The sequence below is a fragment of the Hypanus sabinus genome, chromosome 20 (assembly GCF_030144855.1).
Source record: "Hypanus sabinus isolate sHypSab1 chromosome 20, sHypSab1.hap1, whole genome shotgun sequence".
NCBI lineage: Eukaryota > Metazoa > Chordata > Chondrichthyes > Myliobatiformes > Dasyatidae > Hypanus > Hypanus sabinus.
The window spans coordinates 4,875,686-4,898,103 of NC_082725.1; the positions used below are offsets into that span (position 1 = coordinate 4,875,686).

At 43.5% G+C, this 22,418-nt stretch overlaps 1 protein-coding gene across 12 annotated transcripts in view; it reads right to left on the reverse strand.

Annotated features, from left to right (window-relative positions):
* The window catches only part of LOC132378242 (thyroid hormone receptor beta), a 220,174-nt gene that overhangs the window by 111,861 nt on the left and 85,895 nt on the right, over window positions 1–22,418 (reverse strand). For all 12 annotated transcript variants that reach the window (XM_059944984.1, XM_059944978.1, XM_059944976.1 and 9 more), the window contains one exon: window positions 20,462–20,523. In XM_059944984.1, coding sequence (XP_059800967.1) covers window positions 20,462–20,468 — 7 coding nt within the window. In that variant the 5' untranslated portion in view covers window positions 20,469–20,523. The remainder of the gene's footprint in view (window positions 1–20,461; window positions 20,524–22,418) is intronic.

Sequence of the window (22,418 nt, forward strand, 5' to 3'; positions counted from 1 at the left end):
TGATCCTCATCTCATCAGTACTGTATACTGTAGACCAGTCAGTCCCATCTCATCAGTACTGTATACTGTAGACCAGTCAGTCCCATCTCATCAGTACTGTATACTGTAGACCAGTCAGTCCCATCTCATCAGTACTGTATACTGTAGACCAGTGATCCTCATCTCATCAGTACTGTATACTGTAGACCAGTCAGTCCCATCTCATCAGTACTGTATACTGTAGACCAGTCAGTCCCATCTCATCAGTACTGTATACTGTAGACCAGTCAGTCCCATCTCATCAGTTCTGTATACTGTAGACCAGTGATCCTCATCTCATCAGAACTGTATACTGTAGACCAGTCAGTCCCATCTCATCAGTACTGTATACTGTAGACCAGTCAGTCCCATCTCATCAGTACTGTATACTGTAGACCAGTCAGTCTCATCTCATCAGTACTGTATACTGTAGACCAGTGATCCTCATCTCATCAGTACTGTATACTGTAGACCAGTGATCCTCATCTCATCAGTACTGTATACTGTAGACCAGTCAGTCCCATCTCATCAGTACTGTATACTGTAGACCAGTGATCCTCATCTCATCAGTACTGTATACTGTAGACCAGTCAGTCCCATCTCATCAGTACTGTATACTGTAGACCAGTCAGTCCCATCTCATCAGTACTGTATACTGTAGACCAGTCAGTCCCATCTCATCAGTACTGCATTCTGTAGACCAGTCAGTCCCATCTCATCAGTACTGTATACTGTAGACCAGTCAGTCCCATCTCATCAGTACTGTATACTGTAGACCAGTGATCCTCATCTCATCAGTACAGTATACTGTAGACCAGTCAGTCTCATCTCATCAGTACTGTATACTGTAGACCAGTGATCCTCATCTCATCAGTACTGTATACTGTAGACCAGTCAGTCCCATCTCATCAGTACTGTATACTGTAGACCAGTCAGTCCCATCTCATCAGTACTGTATACTGTAGACCAGTCAGTCCCATCTCATCAGTACTGTATACTGTAGACTAGTGATCCTCATCTCATCAGTACTGTATACTGTAGACCAGTGATCCTCATCTCATCAGTACTGTATACTGTAGACCAGTCAGTCCCATCTCATCAGTACTGTATACTGTAGACCAGTGATCCTCATCTCATCAGTACTGTATACTGTAGACCAGTGATCCTCATCTCATCAGTACTGTATACTGTAGACCAGTCAGTCCCATCTCATCAGTACTGTATACTGTAGACCAGTCAGTCCCATCTCATCAGTACTGTATACTGTAGACCAGTCAGTCCCATCTCATCAGTACTGTATACTGTAGACCAGTCAGTCCCATCTCATCAGTACTGTATACTGTAGACCAGTCAGTCCCATCTCATCAGTACTGTATACTGTAGACCAGTCAGTCCCATCTCATCAGTACTGTACACTGTAGATCAGTCAGTCTCATCTCATCAGTACTGTATACTGTAGACCAGTGATCCTCATCTCATCAGTACTGTATACTGTAGACCAGTCAGTCCCATCTCATCAGTACTGTATACTGTAGACCAGTCAGTCCCATCTCATCAGTACTGTATACTGTAGACCAGTCAGTCCCATCTCATCAGTACTGTATACTGTAGACCAGTCAGTCCCATCTCATCAGTACTGTATACTGTAAACCAGTCAGTCCCATCTCATCAGTACTGTATACTGTGGAGCAGTCAGTCTCATCTCATCAGTACTGTATACTGTAGACCAGTCAGTCCCATCTCATCAGTACTGTATACTGTAGACCAGTGATCCTCATCTCATCAGTACTGTATACTGTAGACCAGTCAGTCCCATCTCATCAGTACTGTATACTGTAAACCAGTCAGTCCCATCTCATCAGTACTGTATACTGTGGAGCAGTCAGTCTCATCTCATCAGTACTGTATACTGTAGACCAGTCAGTCCCATCTCATCAGTACTGTATACTGTAGACCAGTGATCCTCATCTCATCAGTACTGCATACTGTAGACCAGTCAGTCTCATCTCATTAGTACTGTATACTGTAGACCAGTCAGTCTCATCTCATCAGTACTGTATATTGTAGACCAGTGATCCTCATCTCATCAGTACTGTATACTGTAGACCAGTCAGTCCCATCTCATCAGTACTGTATACTGTAGACCAGTGATCCTCATCTCATCAGTACTGTATACTGCAGACCAGTCAGTCCCATCTCATCAGTACTGTATACTGTAGACCAGTCAGCCCCATCTCATCAGTACTGTATACTGTAGACCAGTGATCCTCATCTCATCAGTACTGTATACTGTAGACCAGTCAGTCCCATCTCATCAGTACTGTATACTGTAGACCAGTCAGTCCCATCTCATCAGTACTGTATACTGTAGACCAGTCAGTCCCATCTCATCAGTACTGCATTCTGTAGACCAGTCAGTCCCATCTCATCAGTACTGTATACTGTAGACCAGTCAGTCCCATCTCATCAGTACTGTATACTGTAGACCAGTGATCCTCATCTCATCAGTACAGTATACTGTAGACCAGTCAGTCTCATCTCATCAGTACTGTATACTGTAGACCAGTGATCCTCATCTCATCAGTACTGTATACTGTAGACCAGTCAGTCCCATCTCATCAGTACTGTATACTGTAGACCAGTCAGTCCCATCTCATCAGTACTGTATACTGTAGACCAGTCAGTCCCATCTCATCAGTACTGTATACTATAGACTAGTGATCCTCATCTCATCAGTACTGTATACTGTAGACCAGTGATCCTCATCTCATCAGTACTGTATACTGTAGACCAGTCAGTCCCATCTCATCAGTACTGTATACTGTAGACCAGTGATCCTCATCTCATCAGTACTGTATACTGTAGACCAGTGATCCTCATCTCATCAGTACTGTATACTGTAGACCAGTCAGTCCCATCTCATCAGTACTGTATACTGTAGACCAGTCAGTCCCATCTCATCAGTACTGTATACTGTAGACCAGTCAGTCCCATCTCATCAGTACTGTATACTGTAGACCAGTCAGTCCCATCTCATCAGTACTGTATACTGTAGACCAGTCAGTCCCATCTCATCAGTACTGTACACTGTAGATCAGTCAGTCTCATCTCATCAGTACTGTATACTGTAGACCAGTGATCCTCATCTCATCAGTACTGTATACTGTAGACCAGTCAGTCCCATCTCATCAGTACTGTATACTGTAGACCAGTCAGTCCCATCTCATCAGTACTGTATACTGTAGACCAGTCAGTCCCATCTCATCAGTACTGTATACTGTAGACCAGTCAGTCCCATCTCATCAGTACTGTATACTGTAAACCAGTCAGTCCCATCTCATCAGTACTGTATACTGTGGAGCAGTCAGTCTCATCTCATCAGTACTGTATACTGTAGACCAGTCAGTCCCATCTCATCAGTACTGTATACTGTAGACCAGTGATCCTCATCTCATCAGTACTGTATACTGTAGACCAGTCAGTCCCATCTCATCAGTACTGTATACTGTAAACCAGTCAGTCCCATCTCATCAGTACTGTATACTGTGGAGCAGTCAGTCTCATCTCATCAGTACTGTATACTGTAGACCAGTCAGTCCCATCTCATCAGTACTGTATACTGTAGACCAGTCAGTCTCATCTCATCAGTACTGTATACTGTAGACCAGTGATCCTCATCTCATCAGTACTGCATACTGTAGACCAGTCAGTCTCATCTCATTAGTACTGTATACTGTAGACCAGTCAGTCTCATCTCATCAGTACTGTATATTGTAGACCAGTGATCCTCATCTCATCAGTACTGTATACTGTAGACCAGTCAGTCCCATCTCATCAGTACTGTATACTGTAGACCAGTGATCCTCATCTCATCAGTACTGTATACTGTAGACCAGTCAGTCCCATCTCATCAGTACTGTATACTGTAGACCAGTGATCCTCATCTCATCAGTACTGTATACTGTAGACCAGTCAGTCCCATCTCATCAGTACTGTATACTGTAGACCAGTGATCCTCATCTCATCAGTACTGTATACTGTAGACCAGTGATCCTCATCTCATCAGTACTGTATACTGTAGACCAGTCAGTCCCATCTCATCAGTACTGTATACTGTAGACCAGTCAGTCTCATCTCATCAGTACTGTATACTGTAGACCAGTCAGTCCCATCTCATCAGTACTGTATACTGTAGACCAGTCAGTCCCATCTCATCAGTACTGCATTCTGTAGACCAGTCAGTCCCATCTCATCAGTACTGTATACTGTAGACCAGTCAGTCCCATCTCATCAGTACTGTATACTGTAGACCAGTCAGTCCCATCTCATCAGTACTGTATACTGTAGACCAGTCAGTCTCATCTCATCAGTACTGTATACTGTAGACCAGTGATCCTCATCTCATCAGTACTGTATACTGTAGACCAGTGATCCTCATCTCATCAGTACTGTATACTGTAGACCAGTCAGTCCCATCTCATCAGTACTGTATACTGTAGACCAGTCAGTCCCATCTCATCAGTACTGTATACTGTAGACCAGTCAGTCTCATCTCATCAGTACTGTATACTGTAGACCAGTCAGTCCCATCTCATCAGTACTGCATTCTGTAGACCAGTCAGTCCCATCTCATCAGTACTGTATACTGTAGACCAGTCAGTCCCATCTCATCAGTACTGTATACTGTAGACCAGTCAGTCCCATCTCATCAGTACTGTATACTGTAGACCAGTCAGTCTCATCTCATCAGTACTGTATACTGTAGACCAGTGATCCTCATCTCATCAGTACTGTATACTGTAGACCAGTGATCCTCATCTCATCAGTACTGTATACTGTAGACCAGTCAGTCCCATCTCATCAGTACTGTATACTGTAGACCAGTCAGTCCCATCTCATCAGTACTGTATACTGTAGACCAGTCAGTCCCATCTCATCAGTACTGTATACTGTAGACCAGTGATCCTCATCTCATCAGTACTGTATACTGTAGACCAGTGATCCTCATCTCATCAGTACTGTATACTGTAGACCAGTGATCCTCATCTCATCAGTACTGTATACTGTAGACCAGTCAGTCTCATCTCATCAGTACTGTATACTGTAGACCAGTCAGTCCCATCTCATCAGTACAGTATACTGTAGACCAGTCAGTCCCATCTCATCAGTACTGTATACTGTAGACCAGTCAGTCCCATCTCATCAGTACTGTATACTGTAGACCAGTCAGTCCCATCTCATCAGTACTGTATACTGTAGACCAGTCAGTCTCATCTCATCAGTACTGTATACTGTAGACCAGTCAGTCCCATCTCATCAGTACTGTATACTGTAGACCAGTCAGTCCCATCTCATCAGTACTGTATCCTGTAGACCAGTCAGTCCCATCTCATCAGTACTGTATACTGTAGACCAGTGATCCTCATCTCATCAGTACTGTATACTGTAGACCAGTCAGTCCCATCTCATCAGTACTGTATACTGTAGACCAGTGATCCTCATCTCATCAGTACTGTATACTGTAGACCAGTCAGTCCCACCTCATCAGTACTGTATACTGTAGACCAGTCAGTCTCATCTCATCAGTACTGTATACTGTAGACCAGTCAGTCCCATCTCATCAGTACTGTATACTGTAGACCAGTCAGTCCCATCTCATCAGTACTGTATACTGTAGACCAGTCAGTCCCATCTCATCAGTACTGTATACTGTAGACCAGTGATCCTCATCTCATCAGTACTGTATACTGTAGACCAGTCAGTCTCATCTCATCAGTACTGTATACTGTAGACCAGTCAGTCCCATCTCATCAGTACAGTATACTGTAGACCAGTCAGTCCCATCTCATCAGTACTGTATACTGTAGACCAGTGATCCTCATCTCATCAGTACTGTATACTGTAGACCAGTCAGTCTCATCTCATCAGTACTGTATACTGTAGACCAGTCAGTCCCATCTCATCAGTACAGTATACTGTAGACCAGTCAGTCCCATCTCATCAGTACTGTATACTGTAGACCAGTCAGTCCCATCTCATCAGTACTGTATACTGTAGACCAGTGATCCTCATCTCATCAGTACTGTATACTGTAGACCAGTCAGTCCCATCTCATCAGTACTGTATACTGTAGACCAGTCAGTCCCATCTCATCAGTACTGTATACTGTAGACCAGTCAGTCCCATCTCATCAGTACTGTATACTGTAGACCAGTGATCCTCATCTCATCAGTACTGTATACTGTAGACCAGTCAGTCCCATCTCATCAGTACTGTATACTGTAGACCAGTCAGTCCCATCTCATCAGTACTGTATACTGTAGACCAGTCAGTCCCATCTCATCAGTACTGTATACTGTAGACCAGTGATCCTCATCTCATCAGAACTGTATACTGTAGACCAGTCAGTCCCATCTCATCAGTACTGTATACTGTAGACCAGTCAGTCCCATCTCATCAGTACTGTATACTGTAGACCAGTCAGTCTCATCTCATCAGTACTGTATACTGTAGACCAGTGATCCTCATCTCATCAGTACTGTATACTGTAGACCAGTGATCCTCATCTCATCAGTACTGTATACTGTAGACCAGTCAGTCCCATCTCATCAGTACTGTATACTGTAGACCAGTCAGTCCCATCTCATCAGTACTGTATACTGTAGACCAGTCAGTCCCATCTCATCAGTACTGTATACTGTAGACCAGTGATCCTCATCTCATCAGTACTGTATACTGTAGACCAGTGATCCTCATCTCATCAGTACTGTATACTGTAGACCAGTCAGTCTCATCTCATCAGTACTGTATACTGTAGACCAGTCAGTCCCATCTCATCAGTACAGTATACTGTAGACCAGTCAGTCCCATCTCATCAGTACTGTATACTGTAGACCAGTCAGTCCCATCTCATCAGTACTGTATACTGTAGACCAGTCAGTCCCATCTCATCAGTACTGTATACTGTAGACCAGTCAGTCTCATCTCATCAGTACTGTATACTGTAGACCAGTCAGTCCCATCTCATCAGTACTGTATACTGTAGACCAGTCAGTCCCATCTCATCAGTACTGTATCCTGTAGACCAGTCAGTCCCATCTCATCAGTACTGTATACTGTAGACCAGTGATCCTCATCTCATCAGTACTGTATACTGTAGACCAGTCAGTCCCATCTCATCAGTACTGTATACTGTAGACCAGTGATCCTCATCTCATCAGTACTGTATACTGTAGACCAGTCAGTCCCATCTCATCAGTACTGTATACTGTAGACCAGTCAGTCTCATCTCATCAGTACTGTATACTGTAGACCAGTCAGTCCCATCTCATCAGTACTGTATACTGTAGACCAGTCAGTCCCATCTCATCAGTACTGTATCCTGTAGACCAGTCAGTCCCATCTCATCAGTACTGTATACTGTAGACCAGTGATCCTCATCTCATCAGTACTGTATACTGTAGACCAGTCAGTCCCATCTCATCAGTACTGTATACTGTAGACCAGTGATCCTCATCTCATCAGTACTGTATACTGTAGACCAGTCAGTCCCATCTCATCAGTACTGTATACTGTAGACCAGTGATCCTCATCTCATCAGTACTGTATACTGTAGACCAGTGATCCTCATCTCATCAGTACTGTATACTGTAGACCAGTCAGTCCCATCTCATCAGTACTGTATACTGTAGACCAGTCAGTCCCATCTCATCAGTACTGTATACTGTAGACCAGTCAGTCCCATCTCATCAGTACTGTATACTGTAGACCAGTGATCCTCATCTCATCAGTACTGTATACTGTAGACCAGTCAGTCCCATCTCATCAGTACTGTATACTGTAGACCAGTCAGTCCCATCTCATCAGTACTGTATACTGTAGACCAGTCAGTCTCATCTCATCAGTACAGTATACTGTAGACCAGTCAGTCCCATCTCATCAGTACTGTATACTGTAGACCAGTGATCCTCATCTCATCAGTACTGTATACTGTAGACCAGTCAGTCCCATCTTATCAGTACTGTATACTGTAGACCAGTCAGTCCCATCTCATCAGTACTGTATACTGTAGACCAGTCAGTCTCATCTCATCAGTACAGTATACTGTAGACCAGTCAGTCCCATCTCATCAGTACTGTATACTGTAGACCAGTGATCCTCATCTCATCAGTACTGTATACTGTAGACCAGTCAGTCCCATCTCATCAGTACTGTATACTGTAGACCAGTGATCCTCATCTCATCAGTACTGTATACTGTAGACCAGTCAGTCCCATCTCATCAGTACTGTATACTGTAGACCAGTCAGTCCCATCTCATCAGTACTGTATACTGTAGACCAGTGATCCTCATCTCATCAGTACTGTATACTGTAGACCAGTGATCCTCATCTCATCAGTACAGTATACTGTAGACCAGTCAGTCCCATCTCATCAGTACTGTATACTGTAGACCAGTCAGTCCCATCTCATCAGTACTGTATACTGTAGACCAGTGATCCTCATCTCATCAGTACAGTATACTGTAGACCAGTCAGTCCCATCTCATCAGTACTGTATACTGTAGACCAGTCAGTCCCATCTCATCAGTACTGTATACTGTAGACCAGTCAGTCTCATCTCATCAGTACTGTATACTGTAGACCAGTCAGTCTCATCTCATCAGTACTGTATACTGTAGACCAGTGATCCTCATCTCATCAGTACTGTATACTGTAGACCAGTCAGTCCCATCTCATCAGTACTGTATACTGTAGACCAGTGATCCTCATCTCATCAGTACTGTATACTGTAGACCAGTCAGTCCCATCTCATCAGTACTGTATACTGTAGACCAGTCAGTCCCATCTCATCAGTACTGTATACTGTAGACCAGTCAGTCCCATCTCATCAGTACTGTATACTGTAGACCAGTGATCCTCATCTCATCAGTATTGTATACTGTAGACCAGTCAGTCCCATCACATCAGTACTGTATACTGTAGACCAGTCAGTCCCATCTCATCAGTACTGTATACTGTAGACCAGTCAGTCCCATCTCATCAGTACTGTATACTGTAGACCAGTGATCCTCATCTCATCAGTACTGTATACTGTAGACCAGTCAGTCTCATCTCATCAGTACTGTATACTGTAGACCAGTCAGTCCCATCTCATCAGTACTGTATACTGTAGACCAGTGATCCTCATCTCATCAGTACTGTATACTGTAGACCAGTGATCCTCATCTCATCAGTACAGTATACTGTAGACCAGTGATCCTCATCTCATCAGTACTGTATACTGTAGACCAGTCAGTCCCATCACATCAGTACTGTATACTGTAGACCAGTGATCCTCATCTCATCAGTACTGTATACTGTAGACCAGTGATCCTCATCTCATCAGTACAGTATACTGTAGACCAGTGATCCTCATCTCATCAGTACTGTATACTGTAGACCAGTCAGTCCCATCTCATCAGTACTGTATACTGTAGACCAGTCAGTCCCATCTCATCAGTACTGTATACTGTAGACCAGTCAGTCCCATCTCATCAGTACTGTATACTGTAGAGCAGTCAGTCTCATCTCATCAGTACTGTATACTGTAGACCAGTCAGTCCCATCTCATCAGTACTGTATACTGTAGACCAGTGATCCTTATCTCATCAGTACTGTATACTGTAGACCAGTCAGTCCCATCTCATCAGTACTGTATACTGTAGACCAGTCAGTCCCATCTCATCAGTACTGTATACTGTAGACCAGTCAGTCCCATCTCATCAGTACTGTATACTGTAGACCAGTGATCCTTATCTCATCAGTACTGTATACTGTAGACCAGTCAGTCCCATCTCATCAGTACTGTATACTGTAGACCAGTCAGTCTCATCTCATTAGTACTGTATACTGTAGACCAGTCAGTCCCATCTCATCAGTACTGTATACTGTAGACCAGTGATCCTCATCTCATCAGTACTGTATACTGTAGACCAGTCAGTCCCATCTCATCAGTACTGTATACTGTAGACCAGTCAGTCTCATCTCATCAGTACTGTATACTGTAGACCAGTGATCCTCATCTCATCAGTACTGTATACTGTAGACCAGTCAGTCCCATCTCATCAGTACTGTATACTGTAGACCAGTCAGTCCCATCTCATCAGTACTGTATACTGTAGACCAGTCAGTCTCATCTCATCAGTACTGTATACTGTAGACCAGTCAGTCCCATCTCATCAGTACTGTATACTGTAGACCAGTCAGTCCCATCTCATCAGTACTGTATACTGTAGACCAGTGATCCTCATCTCATCAGTACTGTATACTGTAGACCAGTCAGTCCCATCTCATCAGTACTGCATTCTGTAGACCAGTCAGTCTCATCTCATCAGCACTGTATACTGTAGACCAGTTAGTCTCATCTCATCAGTACTGTATACTGTAGACCAGTCAGTCCCATCTAATCAGTACTGTATACTGTAGACCAGTCAGTCCCATCTCATCAGTACTGTATACTGTAGACCAGTGATCCTCATCTCATCAGTACTGTATACTGTAGACCAGTCAGTCTCATCTCATCAGTACTGTATACTGTAGACCAGTCAGTCCCATCTCATCAGTACTGTATACTGTAGACCAGTCAGTCCCATCTCATCAGTACTGTATACTGTAGACCAGTCAGTCCCATCTCATCAGTACTGTATACTGTAGACCAGTCAGTCCCATCTCATCAGTACTGTATACTGTAGACCAGTCAGTCCCATCTCATCAGTACTGTATACTGTAGACCAGTCAGTCCCATCTCATCAGTACTGTATACTGTAGACCAGTCAGTCCCATCTCATCAGTACTGTATACTGTAGACCAGTGATCCTCAGCTCATCAGTACTGTATACTGTAGACCAGTCAGTCTCATCTCAGTGCTACAAAAGTCCCTGTACAGAATTCTTAGGGAAACAATTCATGAGCATTTGGAAAATCACAGCATAATTAGGGAGAGTCAGCATGGCATTTGTGGGTCATGTTGTGTCTTACTGACATGATTGAGCTTTTTGATGAGGTGACAAGGGTGATTGATGACGGTAGAGCTGTAAATGTTGTCTATTTGGAATTTAGGAAGACATTTGACAAGGTGTTTCATGGCAGGCTCATCCAGAAGATTAAGATGGGACTTCTGCTCTTTGTGATGCATATAAATGACCTGGATGAAACTGAAGATGGGCGGGTTAGTAACCTCGCCGATGATACAGAGATTGGTGGTCTTGTGGATAGCATAGAGGACGGGATATAGATCAGTTACAGATATGGGTGGAGAAATGGCAGATGGAGTTGATGGAAAGATCAGAGAGAGGTTTATAATATTATGAGAGGCATAGAAGAAGTAGACAGTCTCCTTTTCCCAGGATTGAAACTGCTAGTAACAGAGAACATGCATGTCAGGTGAAAGGGTAAATGACAGCAGATGTGAGGGACAAGTTATTTTTACAGAGAGTGGTGCGTGCTGCCAGTGGTGGTGGAACAACACTCAAAATGCTGGATGAACTCAGCAGGTGACGCAGCATCTATGGAAATGAATAAACAGTCGTTTTTACAGAGAGTGGTGCGTACTGCCAGTGGTGGTGGAACAACACTCAAAATGCTGGAGGCACTCAGCAGGTGACGCAGCATCTGTGGAAATGAATAAACAGTCGGCACTTTGGGCCGAGACTCTTCATCAGAACCTCCTTCTTAAGAGACATTTAGACGGGCACACAGATGTTAGGGAAATGGAAGCATACGGACATTGTACAAGCAGAAGAGACTAGTTGCCATTTGATTACTAATTTAGCTGGTCCAGCACAGCTTTGTGGGCCGAGGGGGTCTGTTCCTGTGCTGTACTGCTCTATGTTCTGTCTATTTGCCTTCACCAGCACTCCAGGTATTCATGCCAGGCACTCACCCCTCTTTGTTTAAAAAAAATCTTGTCTCTCACATGTCCTTTGAACTTACCCCCTCTCATCTTAAAAACTTTAAAGTGAAGGTCAAAAGGTTCTTGATTAGTAAGGGAATCAAAGGTTACAGGAGAGAACAGGAGAATCGGCTTGAGAGGGATAATAAATTAGCCATGATGGAATGTCAAAGCAGACTCGATGGGCCAAATGGCCTAACTGGGTTCTATGTCTCATGGTCTATCTAATGGGCTGTGTGCCAAACACTGTGGATTTAACTGCATCTACAGCACTTATCTCATCTATTCCATGTGACTATGATCTCACATGCCCATGACTCTCGCAGTCACGAATTGTTATAGGATTTCTTAGTGACCTTCTGGAGAATTATCTGGAATTAGGACATCAAACTCCTGGCTCTGTGGCATCACAGAGAGCCTGGCCCGTTAGATCCATGCACAGAGAACCAGCATTCAAAAAGCTTTAAAGATTAAAAAAAGATCAGCTCTTTTTTTGCCACACAGACATCAAAAGGTTGACACACAGTGAAATGCCCAAGTATTGCCATGTTTCTAGCGCCAACATCACATGCCCACAACCTACCAACCGGTATGGAATGTGGGAGGGAACCGGAACGCCCAGAGGAAACCCAAGCAGTCACAAGGAGAGTGCACAAACTTCTTACCGACGGTGCCGGGGATTGAACCCCGATCTTCCAATGACTGGCAGTGTATGCTAACCGTTGTGTTTTTGTACCACCCCGCTACACCACCTTGCCACCCTCAGTGTCAGGACCATGGCAGAGAGTTAATTATCCGGCACTCCATAGGTGGGATTAGTATTAAAGAAAACTATGGTTGATCAGATGGTGGCCTCAGCCAACTCCGCAACTTCTCACCCTTTTGAATCAATCTACCTCTGTCTTAATAAAGATTGAAACCTTGTAAAGATTAGCTTTTCCCTCAAAACATACAATGAAATGTACCATTTTCATCAAATCAAATCAGTGAGGAAGGTGCTGGGCAGCCTGCAGGCGTGGGGCCATGCTCCTGGCGCCAACATAACATGCCCACAACTCAGCGACACTTTGGAATGAGGGCGGAAACCAGAGCACCCGGACAAATCCTACGTGGTCCTGGGGAGAACGTACAAACTCTTCACAGACGTTGGTGGAATCGAATCCCGATCTTACTGCTGCTGTTGTAAAGTGACTGTGCTAGCCACTATACTGCAGTGATGCTTTGATTGTACTGACAGTCATAAGTACGTGCTTTTAACTCCAAACTGCATAGGTTGATGTCACCAGTTTTCCACATACAAAACGGCAGAATTGTTCATGACAGATTTCTGCCAACCAAAGCAAGTTAATCCTTCAATAAACACTGTGTTCTGTTCAATATTAATAGACAAAAGATAAATATTTAAAATGGAAAAAGATCACAGGGTTATTGGGAAAGCACAGCATGACTATGTATCAAAACGGACTGCTGGCACAATTAAAGTTTACTGTCATCTGACCGTATATACTCTATATACAACAAAATGTTCCTCAGGACCATGGTGCACCCATTATATATATCACACACAGTACAAAAAACCCCCGAAAAATTACCACAAATAAGTAAATAAATATAATTCAAAATGAATGTGAAGCGTGCATCCCAAGTAAACAGTGAACAGTAAAAACCCTGCAGTCCCAGTGTCAAGCCCTCGTGTATTCATCAGTCTCACAGCCTGGGGGAAGACGCTGTTACCCTGTCCTGATGCTCCTGTACCTCCCTCCTGACGGTAGTGGGTCAAAGAGATTGTGGGATGGGTGGTGGGGATCCTCAGCAATGCTCTGGAGTAGGGTTGCAGGTCAATCAGTGGCAAAGCTGAATCTGAATGTGGCGTATAATTTGAATGGAATTGCCAAATGTAACACGGTGGTGGCTGGTGGAAACAAACAAACATGACAATTTGGATCCAGGATCAACTTTACTTGTGTTAGGAATTTGCTGTGGTGTGTTGGTCTGGGCAACATTCAACAATGATAATAAAGAATTACATAAAAAATAAAGTTCGAGTTTAAAGTATGGATATAGAATAAAATGAGCATAAATACATAAATCCAACCTTGTAAACAGCATTATAAAAAGTGGTTTAAAGTGTTGCAGTGTAGTGCAGTGTCAGGCTACCTAAAATGGTTGATCAGATTAACTGGCTGGAGGGGAGAAGAAACTTTTTAGATGGCGTGAAGTTTTTATTTTAATAGCCCTATAGTGCTTTCCAGAAAGGAGCTTTTGGAAAATGCAGTTTGCAGGGTGGGTAGTGTCTGCTATAACTTTTCCTGCCAGCTTCTTTGTCCCGGACACATACAAGTCCTGCAGCGATGGTAGACTGCAGCCAACAAACTTTTCTGTTGACCTGACAATTGACATGCCACTGATTGGAATTAAACTGAGTACTACTGGACCCCTGGTTTGAGGCTTGATATTCTATGTGTTGTTCACTCACTTTTGGCCATTTGTACAATTTGTTCTTTTTTCGTGACTTGGGCGTTTAAAGTTTTCTTGAACGGGTTCCGTGGCATCTCTTTGTTTCATGGCTACATATTATACATCTCTGAGGATGAATTTCAGAGATGTATAATAAATGTACTTCGAATCTTTGCTGTATCTTCTGTACATAGTGTGATGATGCTCCACCAAACCCAGACACCAAGGGTTGATGAGAGGACACTCTCTATGATGCCAGTATGTTCTGGGGAAGATGGAATTTTACCAACTCCTGTAAAAAGTACATACTGTGCCAAGACTTCTTTGTTAATGCAGGTGAAAGCGAGGGCCAGCCAAAATCTTGGGAATCAGGTAGGTTGATTCAGAAAATTGGGCTCTTGGAAATGTAAGGAAACAGAATGTCTATCTGAGTCTTGTTTATTTTCTGGCTCACCTGGATGGTTTTGGAGACAGAGGGGAGAACATGTGCCCCCAGCACATCTTTAGGTTGCATTGGTTGCTTAGGCAAATGATACATTTCATGGAATGTTTCAATTATGTGTGATTAACAGATAACAGTAGCATAATGGTTAGTGCAATGTTATTAGAGTTCCAGGCGTTGGGAGTTCGGAGTTTAGTTCCAGCATCCTCAGTAAGGAGTTTACTTGTCCTCTTCATGAACAAAGTGGATTTCCTCAGGGTGCTCCGGTTTCCCCCCACAGTCCAAAGACGTATGGTTAACTGGTTGTTGTAAGTTGCCCTGTGATTAGGTTAGGGTTCAATAGATGGGTTGAAGGGTGATTGACTCATTGTACTGGAAGAGCCTGTTCCACCCTGTATCTCAAAATAAAATAAATAAATCTGAGTCTGCATCCTAGAGTAATGAAAGAAGTGGCCTGGAAAATCAGGGATGCATTCAAGGTCATTTTGCAATGCACTTTACAATCTCTAGTTGTTCCCATTGGATTGGGGGGTTGATAATGTAGGCCCACGGTTTAAAGAAGCAGGGAGAGCTATCAGAGTTTTGGATTGTTTTGCCTGTAATAATTTTTAGTAATAGAGGTATGCTTGAGTCCTTTATTAAAGAGATAATAGCGAAACAAACGGTGAAAGATCTTTCAAAGTTTGCATGAATTTACAAAGGAGAGATCATCCTTGACAGATTTACTAGAAACTTTTGATGGAACAGTTAGAGTGGATGATGGGAGGAAACTAATGTAAGTCTTCAATAAGTCTTTCAACAAAATCCCACCTAGAGATTAGTATGGAAAACTAAAACACAGAGGGTTGGGGGTGCTGTACTGCTTTTGATACCAATCTGGTTGATGGACAAGAAGTGATGAATTGGAATAAATAGGTCCTTCTCTGAATGGAGCTACACAGTATCTGAAAACCCTGACCATCTCCCCCGGCCCAAAGAGCCAGACCAACCAGCAATGCCTGATTTAACCCTAGCCTAATCACAGGACAATTTACAAAGACTAATTAACCTACTAACCAGAAACACAAGGAAATCTGCAGATGCTGGAAATTCAAGCAACACACACAAAATGCTGGTGGAACGCAGCAGGCCAGGCAGCATCTATAGGAAGAAGCACTGTCGACGTTTTGGGCCGAGACCCTTCGTCAGGGACTAAAGGCCTCGGCCTGAAACGTCGACAGTGCTTCTCCCTATAGATGCTGCCTGGCCTGCTGCGTTCCACCAGCATTTTGTGTGAGTTACCTGCTAACCAGTATGTCTTTGGAATGTGGGAGGAAACCAGAGCACCCAGAGGAAACGTACGCGCACATGGGAAAGACATATAAGCTTTTTACAGAGGACATGAAATTGAACTCTGAACTCTGAATCTGCGAGCTGTAAAACATCGTGCTGCTAACCCTTATTTCACTTGCATTATTTACTTATTTTGTAATTTAAAGTAATTTTATGTCTTTGCACTGTACCGTTGCCTCAAGACAACAAATTTCATGCCATATCAGTCAGTGACGATAATGCTGATTCTGGTGGGCAGTGAGCAGTAGGGTATAGAAGGGTCCACTGCGTGGATCCCAGCTTTTCGTAATCTCTAGTATCGACTTAGAAATAAATATAGAATTAGGTTTGTAGACAATGCCAGCTGCATGGGAGTGTGAGATGTGAGGATAGAGAATGCCACTAAAGAAATTCAGTCTTTATTATGTGGAGCTTGCTAGGTGAAACACAGAAGACTCTAGCACAGTGGTTCCCAACCTTCTTTATGCCCCATTGTCGGGGCATGATAGGAGAGATGTCAAGACATTTCCACATGTGGGAGTTCTTGGAAAAAGAGGGGAAGTTAGAAGATTAGAGGGTGACCATTTGAAAGCAATATAGAAATATAAGACATAGCAGCAGAATCAGCTATGCTATTCATCGTCGAGTCAGCTCTGCTATTCCATTATGGCTGATTTATTATCCCTCTCAAACACATTCTCCTGCCTTCTCCCCGTAACCTTTGTTACTCTTACTAATAGGCAATGGAAATTCTTCCTTACACAGTGGTGAAACTTGGGTATTCTATACTCTAGGAGGAGTTGTGGTGGAGAGATGATTAGGTTTAATTAAAGAGGGAATTGGAAAATCTTTGAAGGATCAGGAAATGGGAAGGCCTTGGGGAACTGGCTGGCATTGTAGGACTGGTACTCGTCGAGCATGAACAGCCTACCTCTGTTTCTGCTTCTGATTTCTAAGTTGCCCATCCTAGAACCATCTCACTCCCCTTTTGCGGCCCACAACTCCATTTAAAAAACTCTGAGCACAGTGCACTTAGTTTCAAATTAATGATGTGAATTAGCTATAATGGCAGATACATTAGGGATACTTAAGACATTTTTAAACAGGCCCAAGACTGTGTAGGAAGGAAGGGTTAAGTTGATCTTGGATTAAATTAAAAGGCTAGCACAACATTGTGGGCCGAAGGGCCACGTTGTTAATGGAGGTGATGCATTTCATTGTATGTTTTAATGAACATGCTATAAATAAATCTGTACCTGAATCAAAATGTTGATGTGCAGGATCTTGAAGCTGCTCACTCTTTAACTAGTTTTATTGAATCGTAACGAGATCCTCGTATATAAGATGATAAACAGCACAGATCAAGTGGACAGGCAGAGACTTTTCCCAGGGCAGAAATGGCTAACATCAGGGCATAATTTTAGGGCGATTGGAGGAAAAGATAAGGAGATGTCAGAGGTAAGTTTTTACACAGAGAGTGATGGCAGTATGTAACGCCCTGCCAGGGGTGGTGGTAGAGACAGATACATTAGAGACATTTAAGAAACTCTTAGATTGCCACGTGGATGATAAAAAAATGGAGGGTTATGTAGAAGAGAAGGGGTATATTGATCTTCCAGTAGGTTAAAAGTCAGCACAACATTGTGGGCCGAAGGGTCTGTACTGTAAGATTCTAAGTTCTTTGTTTTATTGTCTCAAAAGCAACACCTAAAGCATTTCAGCACTGACATAACTTATCTAAAACTGCTCAATACTTTGCACTCTTCAGCATTATTTTCAAATCCATCTAAAGATTCATCTTGAATTCCCCAAGCTTTATGCTTAATTAATAAGCTCTATGTGGATTGGTGCCAAGCGCCTTCTGGAGGGTCCAGATGCGATGTGCTTTAAGACTTATCACAATCTAATTAGGAAATCCGTTACTCAAAGATATTATGGAGGTTTAGTTTAATGAAACCTAATTCAGATTGGTGTATGCGGTGTCCAGGGAGGGGCAGCACCTCTGGTGAAGGGGTTTGCCGACTCTATTCTGTCTGCATGTTATTCAAATTCCACCCCCCCCATTCCGTGTATTCATCTGTCTGTCTAAAAGCCTCTTGAACAGACCCTCAGGGGTGTGCTGGCCAGTTGACCGACACTAAGCAGGGTAGACATTTCATCGTTTCTCCATTTGTCTCACTCATTCCCTTCCCCTGCGGTTCCCGCCAATAGCGGGGAGGGCTGGAGTGTATCAGATCAATTGCAAGAATGTGCATGTGTGCCGATCGATCACACGGCAAATTGACTGGGCCTTCTAACTGCAGTAGACACTCTCCATTAGGCAGCAGGCCTGCTTTGTCGCTGGCGTGTACCGTGTCTAACGTGACTCAGTAACACATTTAATCCTTCTGACTGTTGTCGCCGCCGTGCTGCAGATTTGTAATGTTCACATGCCTGTGTAAAAACCTCCCGAACCCCTCTATCGTACTGCTTCCACCAATATGCCTGACAGTGCAGTTCAGGTACCCACCACTCTCTTTAAAAAAACTGGCTCCGCGTATGGTTCACTAATACGATAAGATTCTTGGCCTCACTATCTACCTCGTTATGATCTTGCACCTTATTGTCAACCTGCACTGTATTTTCTCTGTAACTGTGACGCTTTTATTCGGCATAGTTTTTGTTGTGCTTCTCCTCCGTGGACTCTGTCTACACCTCACTGCCTCAGTAAAGTAACCAGCATAAAGACCCCTCTTCCTCCCTTCTTCCCTCTCCCACTGGTAAAGCCTGAAATCACAGAACTCCAACCAGGCTCAAGGACAGCTTCGACCTTGCTGTTACAGACTCATGGAGGGACCACTTGTATGATAAGACGGACTCTCGGCCTCACAACCACCTCGATGTGACCGTGCACTTTTCTTTACCTGCACTGCACTTCCTCTGTAGCTGTTCCACTTTATTCTGTATTGTTATTGTTTTACCTTGACCTATCTCAATGCATGGTGTAATGATCTGATCTGTATGTATCATTTGCAAGACTAGCTTTTCAATGTGTCTTGGTACTTGTGACAAAAATCCCACTCACCTTAAACTTCGGTAAGAGGAATTAAAGGAAAGATTATCAGCTAAATTGAAAAAATGTGCAAATGAGTTGCATAGAGAGGAATGGAGTTTATACACATGAATCATGTTTATACACATTTGTAAGGTAATGCAAATTGTGAGGTAACATTGCAGATCTATAAAACTCTAATTAGATCACACTGGGAATATCGTGTTCAGTTCTGGTTGCCTCATTGTAGGAAGAGTATGGAGAGGGCACTGTACTGTACCGGTTAACATAACACTATTACAGCGCAGCACCCCAGGTTCAATTCCCCTTGTGACCACGCGGGTTTCCTCCGGGTGTTCCGGTTTCCTCCCCGTTCCAGGTCAGTAGGTTAATGTGTCACAGGGAGTAACTGGATGGATTGAGCTGAGTGGGCCAAAAGGGCCTGTTACTGAGCAGGTTCTCTAAATAAACAAATAAATAAAGGGAGCAGAGGAAACTTAGCAGGAATGCTACCTGGATTAAAGAGCATGGCTTCCGAATTGGGGGGGGGGGGGGTGTGTGTGTGTGTGAAGTTTTATACACAGAGAGCGCTGGGCATGAGGAACACGCTGTCAGGGGTGTCAGTAGAGACAGGTACATTGCAGACGTGTAATAAACTCTTAGATGAGTGTTGTGTTTCTAATATTTCAGTAATCATGCATATGTATTGGTTGATCAAGCATTCTCGTTTGTTTAAATGACTCATTGCAGGCTATATGTATAAATACGTGAATTTCATATGTCATCACACTACCATGTGATATGTGCGTGCCTCACTTAAAGTGAACACAAAGCCAGACTCACATTTTGGATTCCTGTGTCTTCCCTTTAACTCATTTACTGTTTTGAAGTTACAAAATATAACCACAGATACATGGATGATAGAAGAACGGAGGGCTAAGTGGGAAGGAAAGGTCTGACTGATCTTAGAGTGGGTTAAAAGGTCAGCAAAACAAAGCAGGCCAAAGGGCCTGTACTGTGCTGTACTGTTCTACGTTCTGTCAGCCCCTCTGCATCACTGAGCAGCCAGAAGAGGAAAGACCCACTGTGCGGGATACCACTGAAATAGTATGCGACAAAAGACAAAATCATTTATGGAAATCTACAATGTTAACAGTGCTTTGGTCCAATGAACTGTAGTTACAACAACACAGACACGGGCACATTGAAGCAGCGAAGGACAGCTCCAGGAAGAATGAATTGGACTGAAAGGTATTCTTATCAACCGCGTACCTGACATATTGCTTAGCGTTACGGCTCAGTGGTCATCCTGTAGCTTGTCTTCACCACTCCACCTGTAAGACAGAGTCAGAATCAGGTCATTATCACTGGCTTGCGACCTATCACCTAAAAAGTAGAATCAGAGTCCAATTTACTATCATTGACTTGTATGTCAGAGAAATTTGTTTCATGTTGCAAAGCCAAAACTATGCAATAAATATTTATTTATTTTTATTTGAGCTACAGCCTGGAACAGGCCCCTCTAGCCTTTGCGTTGTGCCGCCCAGCAATCCCCCTATTTAATCCTAGCCTGATCACGGACAATTTACGATGACCAATTAACCTACCAATTGGTAGGTCTTTGGAGGAAAGTACGTGGAGGGGAATCCGGAGCACCCGGAGGAAACCCATGCAGTCACGGGGAGAATGTACAAACTCCTTACAGACAGTGGCGGGAATTGAACCCAAGTCTAAAGTGTTGTGCTTACCACTGCACTACTGTGTCGCCATATAATGGGCTATGTTATTATATCTAACATTGACCATAAAACAGGAACAGAATTAAGCCATTCGGCCTATTGTTTCTGCTCTGCCATTCCATCATGGCTGATTTATTACCCCTCTCAACCCCATTCTCCTGCCTTCTCCCCGTTACTTTAGATGCCAGGACTAATGAAAAACCCAGCAACCTCTGTTTTAAATATACCCAATGACCTGACCTCTGCCTGTGGCAATGAATTCCACAGATTCACCACCCTGTGACTAAAGAAATTCCTCATCTCTGTTCTGAAGGGACGTCCCACTAGTCTGAGGCTGTGCACGCTAGTCCTACACTCCCCCACTATAGGAAACATCCTGTCCACGTTCACTCTACCCAGGCCTTTCAATATTTGATAGGTTTCAATGAGACTCCCCCCCCCCCCCCCCCACCATTCTTCTGACTCCAGTGAGTACAGGCCCAGAGCCATCAAACACTCTTCATATGTTAACCCTTGCATTCCCAGGATCACTCATGTAAACCTCCACTGGACCTTTACCAATGCTAGCGCATCCTAACTCAGATACGGCCCAAGATTCCTCACAATACCCCAAATGTAGTCTGACCAATGGCTTATAGTCTCAGCATTACTTTTATATTCTATGAATGCCAAGATTGCATTTGCTTTCCTTACTACCAGCTCAACCTGCAAATTAACCACTACAGAATCCTGCACTCAGACTCTCAAGTCCTTTTGCATCTCCGATTTCTGAATATATTCCTGTTTGGAAAACAGCAGTATTGGTTTTGGTTTATTATAATAGTTTACTATTGTCACATGTACCGCAATACAGTGGAAAAACTTGTCTTGCATACTGTTCTTACAGATCAATTCCTCACACAGTACACTGCGTTAGAATAGGGTAAAACGATAACAGTGTAAAAGCCACCAGAACAGTGCAGTGCAGGTAAATGATAAAGTGCAAGATGATAACTAGGTAGACTAGGGAGCAGAGAGTCCATCCACGAGGTCTGACAACTGAGGGGTAGAAGTTGCCCTCAAGTCTGGTGGGATGTGTTTCAGGCTGGGACCCAACAGGACTGGGGAGCAGAGAGAATGTCTGGAGTCGGGTCTTTGATTATTCTCGGCTGCTTTACCGATGCAGCAAGAAGTATAGACAGAGGCCATGGAGGGGAGGCTCAATGATTTAAACGGATATCAGTGACATGATTCACTGAAACTATTGAACTTCATCAACAATCAATGAACTATGTTCTCCAACTCAGGCTTATCAGGTCCAACACATTTGTGGCAATTTGGGATGTCACCAATGACTCTTGCAAGTTTCTACAGACGTACATAGGAGAGCAATCTGACTGGTTGCTCACTGCCTGGCACGGAGGCTCCGATAAACGGGCCAGCCCTCCCCACCATCGAGGACAGTCTTCTCAAGAAGGTGCTTTCCACCACTAAGAACCCTCACCTCGAAG